The 16,759-nt window shown below is 41.5% G+C and overlaps 1 protein-coding gene across 1 annotated transcript in view; it reads right to left on the reverse strand.

Annotated features, from left to right (window-relative positions):
• Positions 1 to 609: 609 nt before the first annotated feature.
• nhsb (Nance-Horan syndrome b (congenital cataracts and dental anomalies)) overlaps positions 610 to 16,759 on the reverse strand; it is a 64,817-nt gene continuing 48,667 nt past the window's right edge. The window contains exons 2-13 of the mRNA XM_030723583.1: positions 10,530 to 10,682; positions 10,309 to 10,445; positions 9,185 to 9,232; positions 8,918 to 8,962; positions 8,758 to 8,799; positions 8,332 to 8,394; positions 6,745 to 6,937; positions 6,426 to 6,557; positions 5,931 to 6,083; positions 2,419 to 5,607; positions 2,047 to 2,170; positions 610 to 1,901 (exon numbers count right to left, since the gene is read on the reverse strand). Of these exons, the coding sequence (XP_030579443.1) occupies positions 1,268 to 1,901; positions 2,047 to 2,170; positions 2,419 to 5,607; positions 5,931 to 6,083; positions 6,426 to 6,557; positions 6,745 to 6,937; positions 8,332 to 8,394; positions 8,758 to 8,799; positions 8,918 to 8,962; positions 9,185 to 9,232; positions 10,309 to 10,445; positions 10,530 to 10,682 (4,913 nt within the window). The 3' untranslated portion in view covers positions 610 to 1,267. The remainder of the gene's footprint in view (positions 1,902 to 2,046; positions 2,171 to 2,418; positions 5,608 to 5,930; positions 6,084 to 6,425; positions 6,558 to 6,744; positions 6,938 to 8,331; positions 8,395 to 8,757; positions 8,800 to 8,917; positions 8,963 to 9,184; positions 9,233 to 10,308; positions 10,446 to 10,529; positions 10,683 to 16,759) is intronic.

Here is a 16,759-nt window from a genome sequence, read left to right on the forward strand (position 1 = left end):
TCAAACCGATTGAGGACCTTCTAAAGCATTTTCACCATCTGCACTCAGTGGTATATTTAAATCTGTTTGAAATGCACCTTTTTATTTTGCTTCAAGTCAGCACAGCAAGACTGGCCAGCAGCTGGAAAAGTTTTAATCAGTCTAAGCATACTAGATTTCAAGGTTGGGTTTATGATTGAATTTTGGTGAAACATGGCACAGCTCCATGTATATATGCAGAGATTTATAAATTCCCTGCTTAAAACCACCTCTGGTAGAGAAAGGCCACTGTGCGATTGTCCAGAATTAGCCTGTATCTTAGACAAATAGGCGCAAGCCCTTGCTCCTTCTTATTAGACACTCAGATCCAAGACAAATCAGTTCAGATCACCGGCAATGTGGTGCAAATGTTAATAAAATCTTTCGCAGAGAAAGATTAATATAATACAAAAGAACCACGAAAATGTTGACAGAAACCAGGATCCAGGGGATGTTTCCATATAGGTTCATGCAACATGGTGAAACTTTATCATCATGTTCTGAGAAGCAATTTTACAAAAATACATGCATCATGTCAGCTTTTTTGGATATAATTTATGTGAAGAAATATATGATTGGCTCTTTGTGATATACTCTCTATGCCAGGTCTGCAGATGGAAATAGATAAGTCGGTGCTGTTTTGAGAGATAACTTCCATAATGAGACAACCCTTGCTTGGTTGGCAGGACTATTGAACATTGAAGTTTAGGAAGTTGATGCTTTGGGCACCACAAGTTAAAAGAATATTAATTGTCATAAGAATTTTTAAATTTAATAAGACAGCAGTTCCTCAATGACATACACACACCCACACCATTCACAACACAAGAAGTAGAAATATCAGTGGACGTTGCATGTGCTTGTTCATGCACACACACATCTTGTCTACACTCCACAATCTTTTTAGAATTTTTCAAACCTTTTGGACTCTTTTCTTTTTTTTTTTTTAAAGACAGTTCAATCAAAATAAGTCTTGCATTTTTTACTATGAGGGCGTTATTTAGTTAATACAGTATTTAGGTATTTCATCAAGTTTTTCATAACCTTTATGATTCAAAACAGTCTGACACCTTTATATAGAATTGTATATCCTCAACTGGATGCATTTCAGCAACAGTCAGATTTAGTGTGTCATAAGAATTACACCATTGGCCTTGATGACACAGCTATCCAAGATTAGAAAAGTAGAAGGGGCCATTTCAAATGCAGGACACAGCTAAGAATAGAGGAAATCACACATCAGGTGGCTTTAGGATGATCTATCATCATGGGGACTCCCATCTGAGTTCTCAGTCTCCCCCTCAGAAATGGCTTGCATGGGGGCCGTATAGAGGCGACTGCGTGTACTGTAGCGACTACTGTTGGCTACAGGGGGTATCCGAGAACGTCCTTGTCGAGATGCAGCCGACATAGGCAGAGTTTTTGATGCAAAACTCTCAGAGTTGGCCCTGGGAAAAAGACCTGGTATCTGGATTGGGTCGAGGCCAGAAACCTGGGTCTCTTGGAGCGTAGAGGGTGGCTCCTCAGCCTGTCTAATGGGCCCTTCCTGCACGGACTCTCCTGGTGTTTTAGGGGTGATAGGGCTTTTCAGAATCTCTGTAGCTGACATGCGATAGCTGGAATCAGTCCTGCTGCCTTTCTTTAGCAACAGGAGTTTAAACTCCTCATTGGACGTACTGGATTTCTTGGCGCTGCGATAGATTGGCACGGGGGCTCGTTGTAACGCAACAGCAGTGGCTAAGGTGGCTGGAATGTTGAGAGGAGGTGCTGGAGGGATAATGGCGGTGGGTACATTGCTGGGGGTCACCGGTACTGGAGGGCAGAGACGAGACTTAACATTTAAGTCTCCAGAATCTTTACGGCCCAGGACTTTTCTCTTGGATCTGAATCAGGAAATCACAGTATAGTCATGATTAAAATCCAGACATGGGATAAACAGAAGACATAAATATATTATATATATATATATATATATATATATATTACAAACAATGCATACTCATTGTAATTAAATATATTGACCAGCACCTGTGTATCATGGCAAACAGGTCCTCAGTTGTACGGGTTTTATTGGGTGATGTGATAATGATGTCATCATCCACTTTAGTGTCATCCGTCAGAGGGGAGAGTGAATTATCACTGGGTGTAGAATCTGTGGCACACGACATCCCTAACACATGTCATCTGGCCGTCTGATCACTTATTATACAGTTGGTAAAATAGCCATCCCTTAAACCACCTTGCTTTATGATTTAATCTTGTTCTGTTATAAAAAATCTAATGTAGGGTTTGCTGGGCCTTTTTTAATATTAAGAAATATCATGGCATATTATGATATTTTCTGTATTCTTTTACGAAAGGAGCACTACTATGCCAGTGTAATTTTGTCTAGAAGCTTACCTTTACTGAAGTAATCCTCAGTGTCAGGAGTGGTGGAATCATCTTTGCTGTCCTGTAGCTGTTGTTGTTGGGCACTTCTGGTAGCACCTGATGTCACTTCTTCCTCTTCTTCCGGCTCTTCTTGTCCTCCTCTTCTTGTGTCGCTGATTAGGTAAGGATGCGATGTCTCCAATGTGGTACCAGGCACTTTGATTGGACTAGCCCAGGGCCCTGAGTCTGAGTGGGATCCCCCAGCAAACTCATATGCTGGGGGTGGAGGATGGTCTGATCGCATGCCTCCTCTTAGACATACAGCCCTAGGCGGTTCTTTCACTTGCTCTTCTTCTTCCTCCTCTTCATCATCATCATCATCATCATCCTGGGAGAATGAGCGCTCTCCCAAAACCCTAAACTCAGGGTGTGCACGAGATGAGTGGGTGAGCCCTCTGAACTCTGTATGCGAATGGATATGTGTGTGCAGATCCACAGGCGAAGGGTGGGGAGCACGTGGCACAGGTCGATGAACAGGTGAACTGTCCTCAGAGAGGTCTGATGATAGGTCCATTCGCGTTCTGAAGGCAGTCATAGCCCAGAAGGTTCCAGGTCCATAGCGATCCTGTCTAAGCAGCAGGCTTTCATAAGATGGAGGCCCATCAGGATGACGACCAGGGGGAGTTGGTTGTGTATGTTCAGGGGAGGAGGTGTGCTCATGAGCTGGTGGTCTAGGAGGAGGTCTGCGAGGAGGCAGAGGCCTAGTGTTAAGAGGAGGTGGAGCCAGAGTAGACCCACTAGGAGGACATTTGGGTCTTGTAGCAGTCTCTGTTGCACTTGCTGTTTCCTGGTCTGTAGTGTAAGTAATTTGTGGATCTGTAGGTTGGCTAACAGAATGAAGCTGCACTGAACGAAGAGCAGATGGAGTTATCGCGGATAGATTTGAGCTAGGAATTGCTGAAGTAGTGTTTAAGCTTGGTGGTGGGTTGGTATTTGAGGCTTCAGGGGCCAACAGCTTTGTTCCAGTGGCTAAAACATTTGCAGCTCTGTGTTTGCTGTGGTGCAATGTGTGCATGTGGTGAGTCCGGTGGGATAACGTGTGTCTGACATAGCCACCATGAAGGACGCTAAGATCCAGTTGAGAAGGTGGAGGTGGAAAGTCAGGGTCTCTCTTATAGCAAGAGGAAATGGAAGCTCCATCTCTGGGGAAATGCTGCAGGGAAGCGAGAGAAGACTTCCTCTCTGGCACTTTGGGCTTTCTCTTGCCAGTTGAAGGAGACAGTGGTCCTGGGAAAAATGCTGCTGAAGATGTAGGCAAGGTTGATGTTGGTGTTTCTGATTGGCTGGAATAACCGCTTGATGGTGAGGCCAGACCAGCTAGTTTCTCAGGAGACCCGAGTTTGAAATCTTCAGGTGGGAGTGGTGAACTAGTTGCCACGGTCTCTGAAGCCTGGGTAGGGACCTGGGTTTGGGTTTCTGTGGAAGAGGAAGAGCTGTCTGGTGACTTGATACACTCCATGACAGTAGTGCCTGTGGCGGTGCTTGAGTTGGACATAGATGTGTACTCACCATTGCTGGACTTCAGTTCATTGTTATGAAGCCACAGGTCTGCATAGTCAGATTGTACAGCACCTTCATCTTTAAATGAATGTGTATCTGCAGAGCTGAAGGACATGGGTTCTACTATGTCCACAGTTTCCCCCAGTCCCATTCCCCATGTTCCCAAAGGCTCTGCCACTAGACAGGATGTCTGTAATGGTTCTGGAGCAACTCCAAGCTCTAGGTCTAGTTCCAGCTTCATATCTGTGGAAGACAAAGTAAGCTCTTGTTCACTAACCATCTTTGGTTGATCCTGATCTGCCTGCGTGTCCGTTCCGACATCTACACTACCACTGGCCTCCTTTAGCGAAGAGGTTCGTTTGGGTGGTGGAGGTTTGACTTTCGGTTTCTTCAGTGAACGACAGGTCCTTCCCAGGGTCAGAGTGCCTGCTCTGAAGTCAGCTGAGGGCTCAGGGTAAACTCCATGTGATAGTGGTGCTGCCACAGTGTTGGACTGACCACAGTCAGGTCCTGGGTCTGCATAGTTATACATGTATTCTCTGTAACTCTGATTACACTCCCCGATATGCACAGAGGAGGAGTAGAAACCTTCTGTATTAGATGTGTAATGTGAGCCAGGCTCTGTTTCTGTGTTGCTTGTTTTGTCACTGAAGCCGGCTTGGTCTTCAAGACTGTGTTTGGAGCTGTAGTCTTGGATTACCCCATGGCTCTGGCTCAGGATTTGGGTCTGGTCAGGGTCTTGATCTTGGTCAGTCTGGTCTTGGTCTGGAGGGTATGTCCACTCTCCTTCACTGGCTGTACTGACCCCTGCATCATCCAGCTGGTCTGTGGCTGAGGATGTGAATGAGCTTGATCTGTGACCCTGGCCTTGGGGTCTGAGGTCAGAGTGGTATGAGGGATCCAGGGAGAATCCCTCATCAATGGCATTGGGTACAGTGTTGAGTGACAGCTCTGAATCACAGTGGGATGAGCCTGTCAAGGGTGGAGAAGAGGGCGGGGGGATGGTTTCAGATGTCTGTGAGGGGCAGGTAGAGCTAGAACCACTCCAGTTCCCACTTGATGACTGGTGGTCTTCCTTGTGATCCACATGGCTGCCTAGGACTCCTGTTGTAGACACTGAATGAATAGGGCTACTAAAAGTATCTGAACTTGATGAAATCTCACAGCTGCCCATGTCAGCCTTTCGAGGTAAGCGTGAACGACCCCTCTCCATCCAGCCATGCTCTGGGCTTCCACCTCCTCCACCTCCTCTGTCTCTTTCCCCAGTTCGCTGCAGCCTTTTTAGGCTTCCAAGTTGCAATGGCTCTGGAGCTGCTTGGTCATCTGTGCTCTCTTCTTCATCCTTCATCATCATCATCTTCATTCTTGGACTGGGGCCAGCTGGAATAAAGTCCTCTGCTTCGTAAGGTGACAATTCTTCATCTTCATCATCATCATCATAATTGTCATCATCATCCTCATCACTATCCATCAGACGTCCACCCTCTCGTGGAAGGCTACGTGAGCGCAATCGCCCACCATGGGATGTGGCTGTGGTGTATGTTGAGTCTGACTGGTCACCAAGGGAAGAAATATTTCCTGTTGAATGGGACAAAGAGGCAGGAATTCCCTGATGGCCCCGCTGAGCTCTAATACGCCTTCTGGAGGGAGCAGCTGTACCTGAAAAGAGAAGAGAGAGACAACGGGGAACAGAGGGAGATATTTCTTAATTCCAGTGTAGATTATTGCTGCAAAAAATAAATAATTTAAATTCCAGATCGATGAATCTAGTTTGAGGATGAAAGGCAGTATGGGGGCCGTATAGAGGCGACTGCGTGTACAGGCAGCTTTGAAGTAATTTTCATGTTCAAACTTAGCAACAGCATCTAGTGGGTCTGAGAAAACAGACTAGATCAATCAAGGAAAAACCTTGGTCTGTGTGTGTGTAGTAAAATGGTTTACTGTAACGAACCAAATATACTCCTCTATTATCAGAAACTTACATGCTATAAGGAAATCATCTGTCTGGCAGCCAGAGTCACGAGTGTGATGGAGGCGACCACTGACTGAGAGTTCTTCCTGACAGAGAGAGAGCTGGTGTGGATTGGCATGGATAATCACTGTGCGCTCTCTTGCCACGGGTGATTCATCTGAATCTGAAAGCAAAGAATCGAAGCCTGTTCACTTTCTGAAATATCTTGTACAAACCTTTTCTTCAGGGGTTATAAGAACATGATAACCACAAACAACCCTGTTGGAAGGTGAACCCTTAAATAAACAACAGGTTTTTTTTTTATATCCTTTTGGCTAGCATTCTCTACGTAAATGTCACACTTTACACATAACTGAGATGTTTTTTGACTCGTGATCAAACCAATTCACATTTAAGCCTCTTTAAATTTTTAAAACCCAATTACTTGTTTGCAAAAACTGCATGTCATCTTTTTATCGCCAAAGCTCCAAAAATACCATGTGTGAAGGATTTTATTATAACATACCCATATCCTGTTGTACTCTTTTGGGTATTCCTGTTATGGTTTTCCTCCTCCTTAACTTCCTTCTTCTCTGAAGAACTGACTGAGAATGGACTAGAGAGCATCGAGCACTTGCTTCCCTGTCAAACCCAACTCCTGTAATAACAACAATGTATATATAAAATGTTTTTTGATAATCTTTTTCAAGCAAGCTATCTGGTATGATTCCTGGTTTGGGAACAGTTAGATGATAAGGTTTCTGGTTTGGTCCTGACAAAAGCCAGTTATAGCCATTTATTAACTACTATTTATTTATTTTTTTTAACTTTCTTCTTTAACTTACCTGTAACATTTATGGGGATGATGCAGGAAGAGATAGCATGAGAATCGCCAGATGTCTTCTGATCTAATGGCGGGACGTTTTCCTTCGACCAGTTTGTCTGCTTATCTTGGGTTGAGGGGGCACTGGGGGCTGAGGCCTGGGTTCTGTGGCCTCCCAAGACCTCACCGCCTTCACCTTCCCCTGTCGAGGTAGCCTGGAAGAAACAGGCAGGCATTGGCACCATTAAGTATGTGTTAGGATTTAATCTCAGAAAGTTGCAGATTTGCTTAATAAATATTTACACCGTTGAGATGAATCGTGGCAGTATTTTACAATTTCTGTAACATTAGCATATACACTCATGGGCACTTCATTGGATACACCTTGTTCAACCACTGAGCAACACAACTATCTAATCGGCCAATCACATGGCAGCAATTCAGGGCCTTTAGGTATGTAGGCATTGTTTAGATGACCCAACAAAGATGAAGTTCAAACCGAGCATCACAGTAGAGAAGAAAAGTGATTTAAGTGGAGATGAAAGTGGCATGGTTGTTGCTGCCAGGTCTGGTCTGAGTATTTCAGAAACTGTTGATCTACTGGGATTTTTCTTCTCTCTAGGGTTTACAGAGAGTGGTCCAAAAAAGAAAAACAAAATATCCAGTGAGTGGCAGTTCTCTGGGGGAAAAAGGCTTGTTGATGCCAGTGGTCAGAGGAAAATCACCAGATTGCTTCAAGCTGATAGGAAGACAACAGTAGCTCAAATAAAGTTACAACCAAAGTATGCAGAAGAGCATATGAGATGCACTCCTGCCAACTAAGAACAGGAAACTGAGGCTACAATTTGCAGATTAACCAGAATAGAACAATAGAAAATCTGAAAAACATTGACTGGTCTGATGAATCTTGATTTCTGCTGCAGCATTCAGATGGTACGGTCATAATTTGATGTAGACAACATTAAAGCATAGATCCATCCTGCCTTGTATGTCAATGATTCAGGTTGTTGGTGAAGGTGTAATGGTCTGGGGGATATTTTCTTGGCACAGTTTGGGCCTCTTAGTATAAACTGAGCAAATGGTTTAAATGCCACAGCCTACCCATACCTTTATGACCACAGATTACCCATCTTCTGATGGCTGATTTCAGCAGGATAACACCCCATGTCACAAAGCTCAAATCATCTCAAGCTGGTTTCTTGAACATGACAATGAGTTCACTGTACTCAAATGGCCTCCACAGTCACCAGGTCTCAATCCAGTAGAGCACCTTTCAGATGTAGTGGAACAGAAGATTTGCATCCTGAATCTGTAGCTGACAAATCTGTAGCAACTGTGTGATGCTGTTATGTCAATATGGACCAAAAACTCTGAGGAATGTTTCCAGCACCTTGTTGAATCTGTGCCGTGAAGAATGAAGGCAGTTCTGAAGGCAGAAAGGGGTCCAACCCAATATGAGCAAGGTGTACCTAATGAAGTGTCTGTTGAGCGTGTGTAATAGTTAAGACTATATCAAAGGTAGTGCACAATGAAGCTGTAGAGAAATAACAAAATATTAACTACTAAACAATGTCGTAGAAAAAGAAGGTAAAACACAAAGGTTTGGTACCTTTCTGTTCCATGGAATGAAGATACAACTTTCAATTGGGTGAAGTGAGTAAAAGCACTCAAACTATGAACACAAAATATAACAAAAGCAAACAAAGTAGATGAAATGACATGAGAAATCAAAAAGGTTTAATAGTTTCAAATAAGATTAAAGGAAAATCAAAAAGTGATGAATGAACAAGGTATTGCATTGTTTTCAACCTGTCTTCCATAATAGCTCTTCTTCAACTCATAACTCTTAATTTTTTTTTTACATATGTTAGGACTTTTTTATAGTCTTGCATATATATATATATATATATATATATATATATATATATATATATATATATATATATATATATATATATATATATATGATAAACATCTTTAAAAAAAGGTCAAATATTTGACATTAGATGTCAGTTACTGTTTACATCTTTCTTACCTTTCTTTGGCTTGTCTGAACATCTGCTTCTCTCGGCCTCTCCTGGGGTAGAGAAAAAGAAAAAACACATAAAATCAAACATTTCTGCACACGCAGGCGAAATCTATCATTTCTAACTGAAATGATATAGTTTTGGCTTTGTCTCAGTGTTCTTTCTTACTTTTCTCTGTATGGTTTGGATTTCGGATTCTTTCACAGGCCTCTCCTTCAACAGTTTCCGAAACAAGAAATGATAAAGCAAATTAAAAACACACAACAACAGGGTCCAGTACAACAATATAATAGATAGCTGCATGAAAGATGCTGGGGCCTTATTGGAGCACTGTAGTATGATAATATGGAACATGTAGCAGAAACTGCACACACATGAATATAACACAAATTTTACAGCAGGTGTTGATAGAAAAATCACAAATTTCTGTTTTACCTTCCTGGGTTGGTAGTCTAACTCTCGCTCCCTTTCTGCTCTCTCTTGCTGCATGGCAAAGTTGGAATGAGATATTTTATCAGTTTATTGGAACACAATAAGAATTAAAGGTGCCAATAACCACAAAAATATGAATAGGAAAAAAAAAAACGAGTAAATTTTTAATTCAGTTTTTTGCAGAGGTGCCATTGACTTGCTGACTTTGATACTAGGAATTTTGATTTTATGCAAACAACATCACACACTATTTTGAACCCAATAAGGAAATGCTTTAACGTTATCTAAGAAGCTCAAAGTCAGGCAACTGAATCTGCACGTTGAATTCAAAGTAAGCAAATTTCTGATTTCAACTTTACATCAAACATATATTTTCAAAAAATGGTTAAATGCTTTAAATGTTATTGTTTTCAGTTTGTGACAGGTGCTTCTGTTGCAGCCATACTCCACACTCAACATTAAAAAAAAAAACCCCAAACATTATCTTGTTTCAGATGATGGAGTCATTTCTCATACTTTGAGCTGAATGCCAGAAGCATTTTAAGATGAGCGTCTGTTGAAATTGGGGCTGTCACTATATCAGATTTTCTCTGAACGTTTATCGTGGTCAAAATAACTCACAATAACAATTTTATCAGACTATAAAACGTATGTAAAAGGAATAAAAAAAAAATCAGTCAAATTCACCAATAACTTTATTATGTTTATTGTGCCTTTTTGGATTTGAATCACAATCAAAATATGAGTTGGAGGGAAGTGTAAAAAAATATCATCTCTCCTTACTTGACTTTCTCACAGAGCAGCAGCCACACCTTAGTCAGCTAGTAACTTGTTTTTTTGTTTTTTTTTGTTTTATACTAGGCAGCAACAAGTGTATAGGTTCAATACTGAAATACATGCATTTGACAGATTTTTTGGGTTCAATCAGATTTCAGAGACACTGATGCCGACTACAAATTTCCTGACATGCCTTACTACAGATATGAACTGACTGACAAGAACTCTGACAAGTCTCTGGTGTAGTTACTGCCATTTACTGTGAATCATATTCTAACTGCACCCTGTTTGATTTGTGTTAAATATAGCATACTCTCAATTCACATTATACTTTCACAGTATAACCTCACCGTTCTTGCCAGGCGACTCCGCTGTTGCCGCCTGATGGTGTGGGGCGAGGGGAAGGTGGGCATGGGGGGCGCAACTGAGATAGAGATGGTCACCCTGTTTCTCTCCCTACTTGTGGACCGCAGCTGCTGTTGTTCGTCTGTGAAAACCAAACACACGCATATAAATTCGCAACCTACAATCTGTACATAATGCAACTTTGCAGCCTGGGTCAGCCTCTCACCTCGGTGCAGAGCTCTGAGACTGAGTTGAGCACTTCTGTGCAGCTCCTCCAGACATGGCGGCCGGGTACAAGGATGAAATATGTTGTGCTGCTGGTGCCACGGAGCCTGATAGTGAACCGACAGTTTGCTCTCTATGTCAAGGTTCGACACCGCTAATATGAGAGAGGAGAGAGACAGAATAAATTCTCTTAAATGAAATCTTTAATGTGATTGCCCATGATTCAGTTGTAACTTTTGACTCTCCAGTTTGTGTGATGTCACTAATGAAAATATGGTGACTATGATAATTAAAAAAAAAAAAAGGTCTGTGCAGAAAACAAAATTGTATCTGCTTTTCACCATCATGGGAGTGTGTGATTGCTCCCAAATTATTTCTGGAGTTTGGAGTTCCAAATAATTTTGAAGGCATCTTCTAATTACTTTTAGAGCAGGGAACTTTTGCAGAGTGCTTTGCACATACACACATACGTATATCCATCCATCCGTCCATTTTCTTAACCCCTTTTGCAATTCAGGATCATATGGAGTCTATCCCAGCTGTCACATGGCTAACACAGACAGAAAGAATCATTCATGCTCACATTCACACCTAAGGCCAATTTAGAATCACCAGTTAACCTAACAAGGATGTCTTTAGAGTGTAGGAGGAAGCTGGAGTGCAGGCACTGGAAGAACATGCAGGCTCCACACAGAAAGACCCCAGCCAACCAGCCTTCTTCGAATCTATTTAGCGATAGAACTTGCCAGTCCTTAGTCTGTATGTCTTGTGCATGGAAACATGAGACAAAGCCCTGATTTACCAGCAGGTGGCAGCAAAACCCACCCCTGAAACTCTGTACATACCAGTAGATGACTGTAAATTTGTCACAGTCCTTCATGTTTACTGTAGACAAAAATTGCTATCATAAAAAGTCTGAGAGTTAAAACAGCTGATTTTCAGAGAAGGAGCCAAAGAAGGAATGATTTCTGCTCTCGAAACACTTTAGCTTTGATTATCAGCTGTCTTTTAACTCAGAATTGCACTCGGAGCCTTGAAAGCCACACTGCGCATCAGAAACAACATTTCATCTGGGCTTATTTTTTGCCTGCAATTACATTCGGAATGTCTACATCAGCAGCAGTTGGCCCATATAACCAATTATTGTGCCCATTAAATCAGTAGGTTGTTGCTGTTGATAAAAGTACTTTTCTATTTAAACGCAAACAGACTCACACAGACAGACACGCCTTGTATCAAACACATTGTATCTATCTTACTGCTTTGGGTACAGTAATAGTTTGTCTTTGATACAGCTGCAAGAACAAATTTCCAAACCCTTTAGAATAACAAGGATTTCTGGAATGATTACTCACAAAGCGTGGTGTGATCCTGATCTCTAACTCTCACTTGCAGACAATTATATTTGTGTCTTACAAAGTGAATCCGATTAATCTGCACACACTGAAAGCAGTGCATACATGCTCATCTAATGTCCACTCTATCTTGCCGACTTTCTGTCTTTCATCCATAATTTCTCTCCTTTTTTTACTGTATGCCTCAATCTCTGTTTCCTCAAGCTGTGATATTTGCAGGTACAGTGTCAGCAACTTGCAGTGTTGTTGCCAAGAATTGCATAAACGCCAGTAATGGCTTCAAGACAGGAAGTATGAAAAAAAAAAAAAAAAGAGAGGAAACAGAAGATCACAATCTTATCAACATTAGTTTTTAATTTCATAACAGTCAGAGGGTTTCACCGAGTTTGATAAACTACCTTTAGCAAAACAATATGGAAAATGTCTGAGGACATCAAACAAAATGCTTCAATGGATAGTTTAAAGGCAGATACTTTTGAGGTACTTTTGTCAGTATGTTCCAAGTGCAAGGATTATTGTGATTTCAAACCCCATCCACCCACGCTGTTTTGACACTGCAACTGGGCTACTGGGGTGTGTGCAGCAGTTCCTGTAACTATCATATGTTGGCATTGCAGGGTTAACCTCGCAAAGCATCTAAAATCTGGTTAAATGACAGTAATCATTCTCACTATCAGTCTGTTAAGCCTCATCTGGCTTATGGGTCTAATTTTTATTTTCATGTTTTTGTTTTTGTTTTTTGTTTTTTTTTGGGGGGGGGGGGGGGGGGGGGGGGGGGGGTGCACATAGAAAGCTGGCTTTAAAGTTTGGGGGAATAGCACACTTTAAACCAAAGAAGAAAAAGGAGACAGTAGAGCAAAAAAACATACATAGAAAGACATTTTGTGCTCACTCCCTGAACATAGCAAACACAGTCAGAGGGTCAGTAACAAACCAATCTAAGCCAGTGAACAGTTCAGATGCAACCTCTTTTGTTATCTACAGAAGACACGCTGTAGTATAGAAAAGAGTTATGCCCACAAACTATAACCAAATTACATAAAAAAAAAATGCAATGGTTCAAAAAACAATTTAAACACTACATTCAACTGAAAATAGAACAAAGACAGCTTATTAAAATAGAAATCAAGAAATTCAATTCAATTCAATTTAAACTTGGTCCTAGCAACATGTTTCATTCAAGTCGTATTTCTCTCACTATCACTTTCTTTTTTTTTTTTTTTACAGCACTCTGTGTTTGGGAACTGAGGGGACCGACTGATTTAGTTGAGAAAGCTAAAAAAAAAAATTCTCTCCATTTTTGATTTATGTAGACTTCAGATGCTCAATGTTTTGAAATTTTTCTGTCATTTAAAAAAAAAAAAAAATCAAATTTTCACTTTGTCTACAGTCTTGAGTGAACTCAGGCCTAGAGAAGAAAGCAGCACTACTGGATCTAGTTTGTTCTTTGTTTGCATGTTACAGTGTTACCTTAACACTTGTTAATCAATATCCTCTACAGAGGAGATGAAAGAATCCACAGGTTCTTGTAATTCACTGTAATGTTTTGTTATGGAAGTTTGTTTCCACCACTTTTAGAAGAAAAAAATTGCCATCTGTAACTTGAAATTTTGAGTTAATAAAATAACTCAAAATTTTTATGTATGTATCTCAAAATTTCAAGAAAATAAGTTGAAATTTCGAGTTACATGTCTCAAAATTTTGCGTTAATAACACAAAATTTCGAGTTTGCACTGCCAATCAGGAAGCTCGGTGACGGTACGTCATTTCCTTGTTAACTGGAAGCAGGAGGCTGAAGCCATCAGCTGTCCAACAGATCGACATGAAAACACTGATTTGCTAGAAGGCATTTTGACCGTTGACGGTCAAAAAGGATGGCGTTTTGTTTTAGTGGCAGAAACGAGCTTCCATATTTTGTTGTCCTTACATCAACTTTTTTATGAGTTTGTGGCAGCACATTCAATAAAAGAAAAAGGTGTCTCAACTATTTTTGAACCAGGGTTTTATGAAACAAGACCACAACCAGGCATAATCATCTGTGACAACCACAATATTTTACAGGGCACAGATTTAGCATTGCCTTTTTTATTCCTGGTACGGATATATGATTTTGTATCTCTCTTTATCTCTTTCAATCTCTCGTCCAGATGTGAGTGAATGTAAGTCATTAGTAGAATGCATTAGGGTGTATCTGGGTCAGGTAGTATACTCCCTAGGCACTAGCTGCAGAATCTTGTCATAGTAGACAGCTGTTATATAAGAAACACAAGCTGGCCTGTTCTCCAGAAGGAATCTGCAGTGTGTGAGCGTATGGCAGCTCAAGCCATTCAACATCTCATCTTTCCTGTGATTCTGGCTTTGAATATTTTCCTGGTCCACGGGGGCCTTTCTCTATGGAGTTTGCATAGAGAAAGGCCTATGACCAATTTAGAATCCCCAATAAACATGCATGTCTTTGGACTGTGGGAAGAAGCCAGTGTTCCCACACAAGCACAAGGAGGACGTGAAATCTCCACACGGAAAGGCCCCAGCCTTGAATCCAGGACCTTCTTGCTGTGAGTCAAAAATGCACTGCACCACCATGCATCCAAATTCATCAAGGCTTAAATTTACGCATTATTAGACGAGTGGAGGTGGGTTCTGACACAGTGCGCTCCTTGTCTTCTTCTGATTGCTCCCTTTATGGGTCGCCGCAGCAGATCATCTGCCTCCATCTCACCCTGCACCTAACATCCTCTTCTGTCACACTAACCCTCTGCATGTCCTCCTTCATTACATCCACGAATCTTCTCTGCTTTCTTCCTCTTTTCCTCCTGCCTAGCATCTCCATCTTCAGCATCCTTTGTCCATTAGATCCACTATCCCTCCTGTGCAGATGTCCAAACCATCTCAGCCTTGCCCCTCTAACTTTGGCTCCAAAACGCTCAACCTGAGCTGTCTGAGTAATTGAAGTAACTGATCTGGACCTCTCAGTTGTGTTTGTAGTGGCTTTTGGAGCCTCTTTAATACATATAACTGAAAAAAAATATGTAGAATTTACCAACAGTAAATATGATTTGCTGTTGGTAAATTCTACTAGCAGACAGCCCAGCTGTGCTCCAGTTTTGATTAGTGAAATTCTCATATTTTATTTGTCTCTTACTTAGCACTGAATAGGTATTTGTGTCTGAACAATGCACCCATACAATCTATGGATGCAGCTTTTCAGCCTAGCACACCTCTTGCTCCCAAAAATGTGGAAACTGGAATATTCTACATTGCTACTTTAAATAAGACAGTGAGCTCATATAAAATCAACACAGGAACAAGTGCCATCTTAATAAAAATCTAATTAACAGTGTAGATAATGAAAACAGTAACTAAACAGGAACATTACCTCTGGATTGCACAGGGACGCACCCTAGACCAAGGCAAGCCAAAGCCATGGTCAGCAGCTGTATACTTCCTCTTTATCTTTTCTTCTTCTGTGTCTTTCTCTGCTGCTCCTCCTTTTCTCTTTTATACTCCTTATCATCTGTTCCTCAGTAATGCCACCTTATTTACAGCTACATACATTTCTAAACCATTCCTGTGCAAGTCCAGTGTCCATACTAACAACATCTGCAGACACAGACCTTCCCCCTCCTCCTCCTCCTCCTCCTCCTCACCCATCAACCTGCTGTCCCTGCTTTTTCCTCCCTTCAGCTGACCCACCACATCACTGAAAAGAAATATTACTTTTTTGTCCATGGAATATGTGGATGTTTCACTTTGGCTTTGCTCAGAACCCCATGACACCAACAAAGTGACAGGCCTACACTTCATCACAGACTCTTGTGTGTGCTATCCCTCTTGTCCCTGTGATTCACCCCCATGCTTCTGTATCAGATGGTAGAATCCTGCCTGGCCATGGCCTGTCCCTGGCCATAATCTCTTTATGATGCTGTAATATGTGGAAGGAGGGTTCAGCCGCAAAGTATTAATGTATTAATCCACCACATGCTGGGAATATGTATGAGCTTGATCTAAAAGACAGACTGTGATGGTGTGACATTCTCATTTATGCAATCAAACATTTGATCAACTTTACAACACTGAGGAAGACAAGAAAATTTAGTCCATTGCTTGAAAAAGGTGAGAGGAATGGAGTTTTTAAATAATTCCTCTTCAGGTAAACTTAGTCTTTGTCTATACTGACTATTAGGAGTCAACAGAGATTGGTTGCACATGCTCACAGAAAGAAAGAGTGTAAGAACACCCTGCCTCGTAATCTGCTGTAATCTGGAGCTCTGACTTTGGAGAAGAGCTCGTGGAACCGGCAGTCTGATCAAGGAGCTTTCAGTCTCCCGCCCTGCCCAGGAGACACACCAGCAATATTTGAACACACGCGCAAAGTCACCACGTGTCCACATTTTTCCCCAAGACTGGTCAATATGCAGAGGAAGAGAAGCCATGGCTGCGAATATTAAATGTATAGGCATTCCTCATGGCTTGCCTCAGTTATTTACAGCAGATTTCCTAAACAGGACTGCTGGGAAGTCCTTAATAGCTTGGTGTCCCTGGGGTTGTTTGTCAGGGGTTGTGGTACTGAGTGATCTATGAAACATCAGTGCAAGATCAGAGACCCTTCAACCACATATTAACTGCTTCGTAACTTGAGCTTCTCAGATAGGACCCTAATGGCTTGTTCTGCCTGAAAAGCTTAAGCAAATCACTTTTATCAGTCTTGTCTTTTAAGTCACTTAAAACAACCTTTTACAGACTTGTTTAAATGGAGGGATCATGCTTAATGTTCTTTATCTTGCATTTTCTTAGCTTGACACTAGCTTAATGCACACACACACACACACACACACACACACACACACACACACACACACACACACACACACACACA

This window comes from Archocentrus centrarchus, chromosome 3 (genome assembly GCF_007364275.1).
Source record: "Archocentrus centrarchus isolate MPI-CPG fArcCen1 chromosome 3, fArcCen1, whole genome shotgun sequence".
Taxonomy (NCBI): domain Eukaryota; kingdom Metazoa; phylum Chordata; class Actinopteri; order Cichliformes; family Cichlidae; genus Archocentrus; species Archocentrus centrarchus.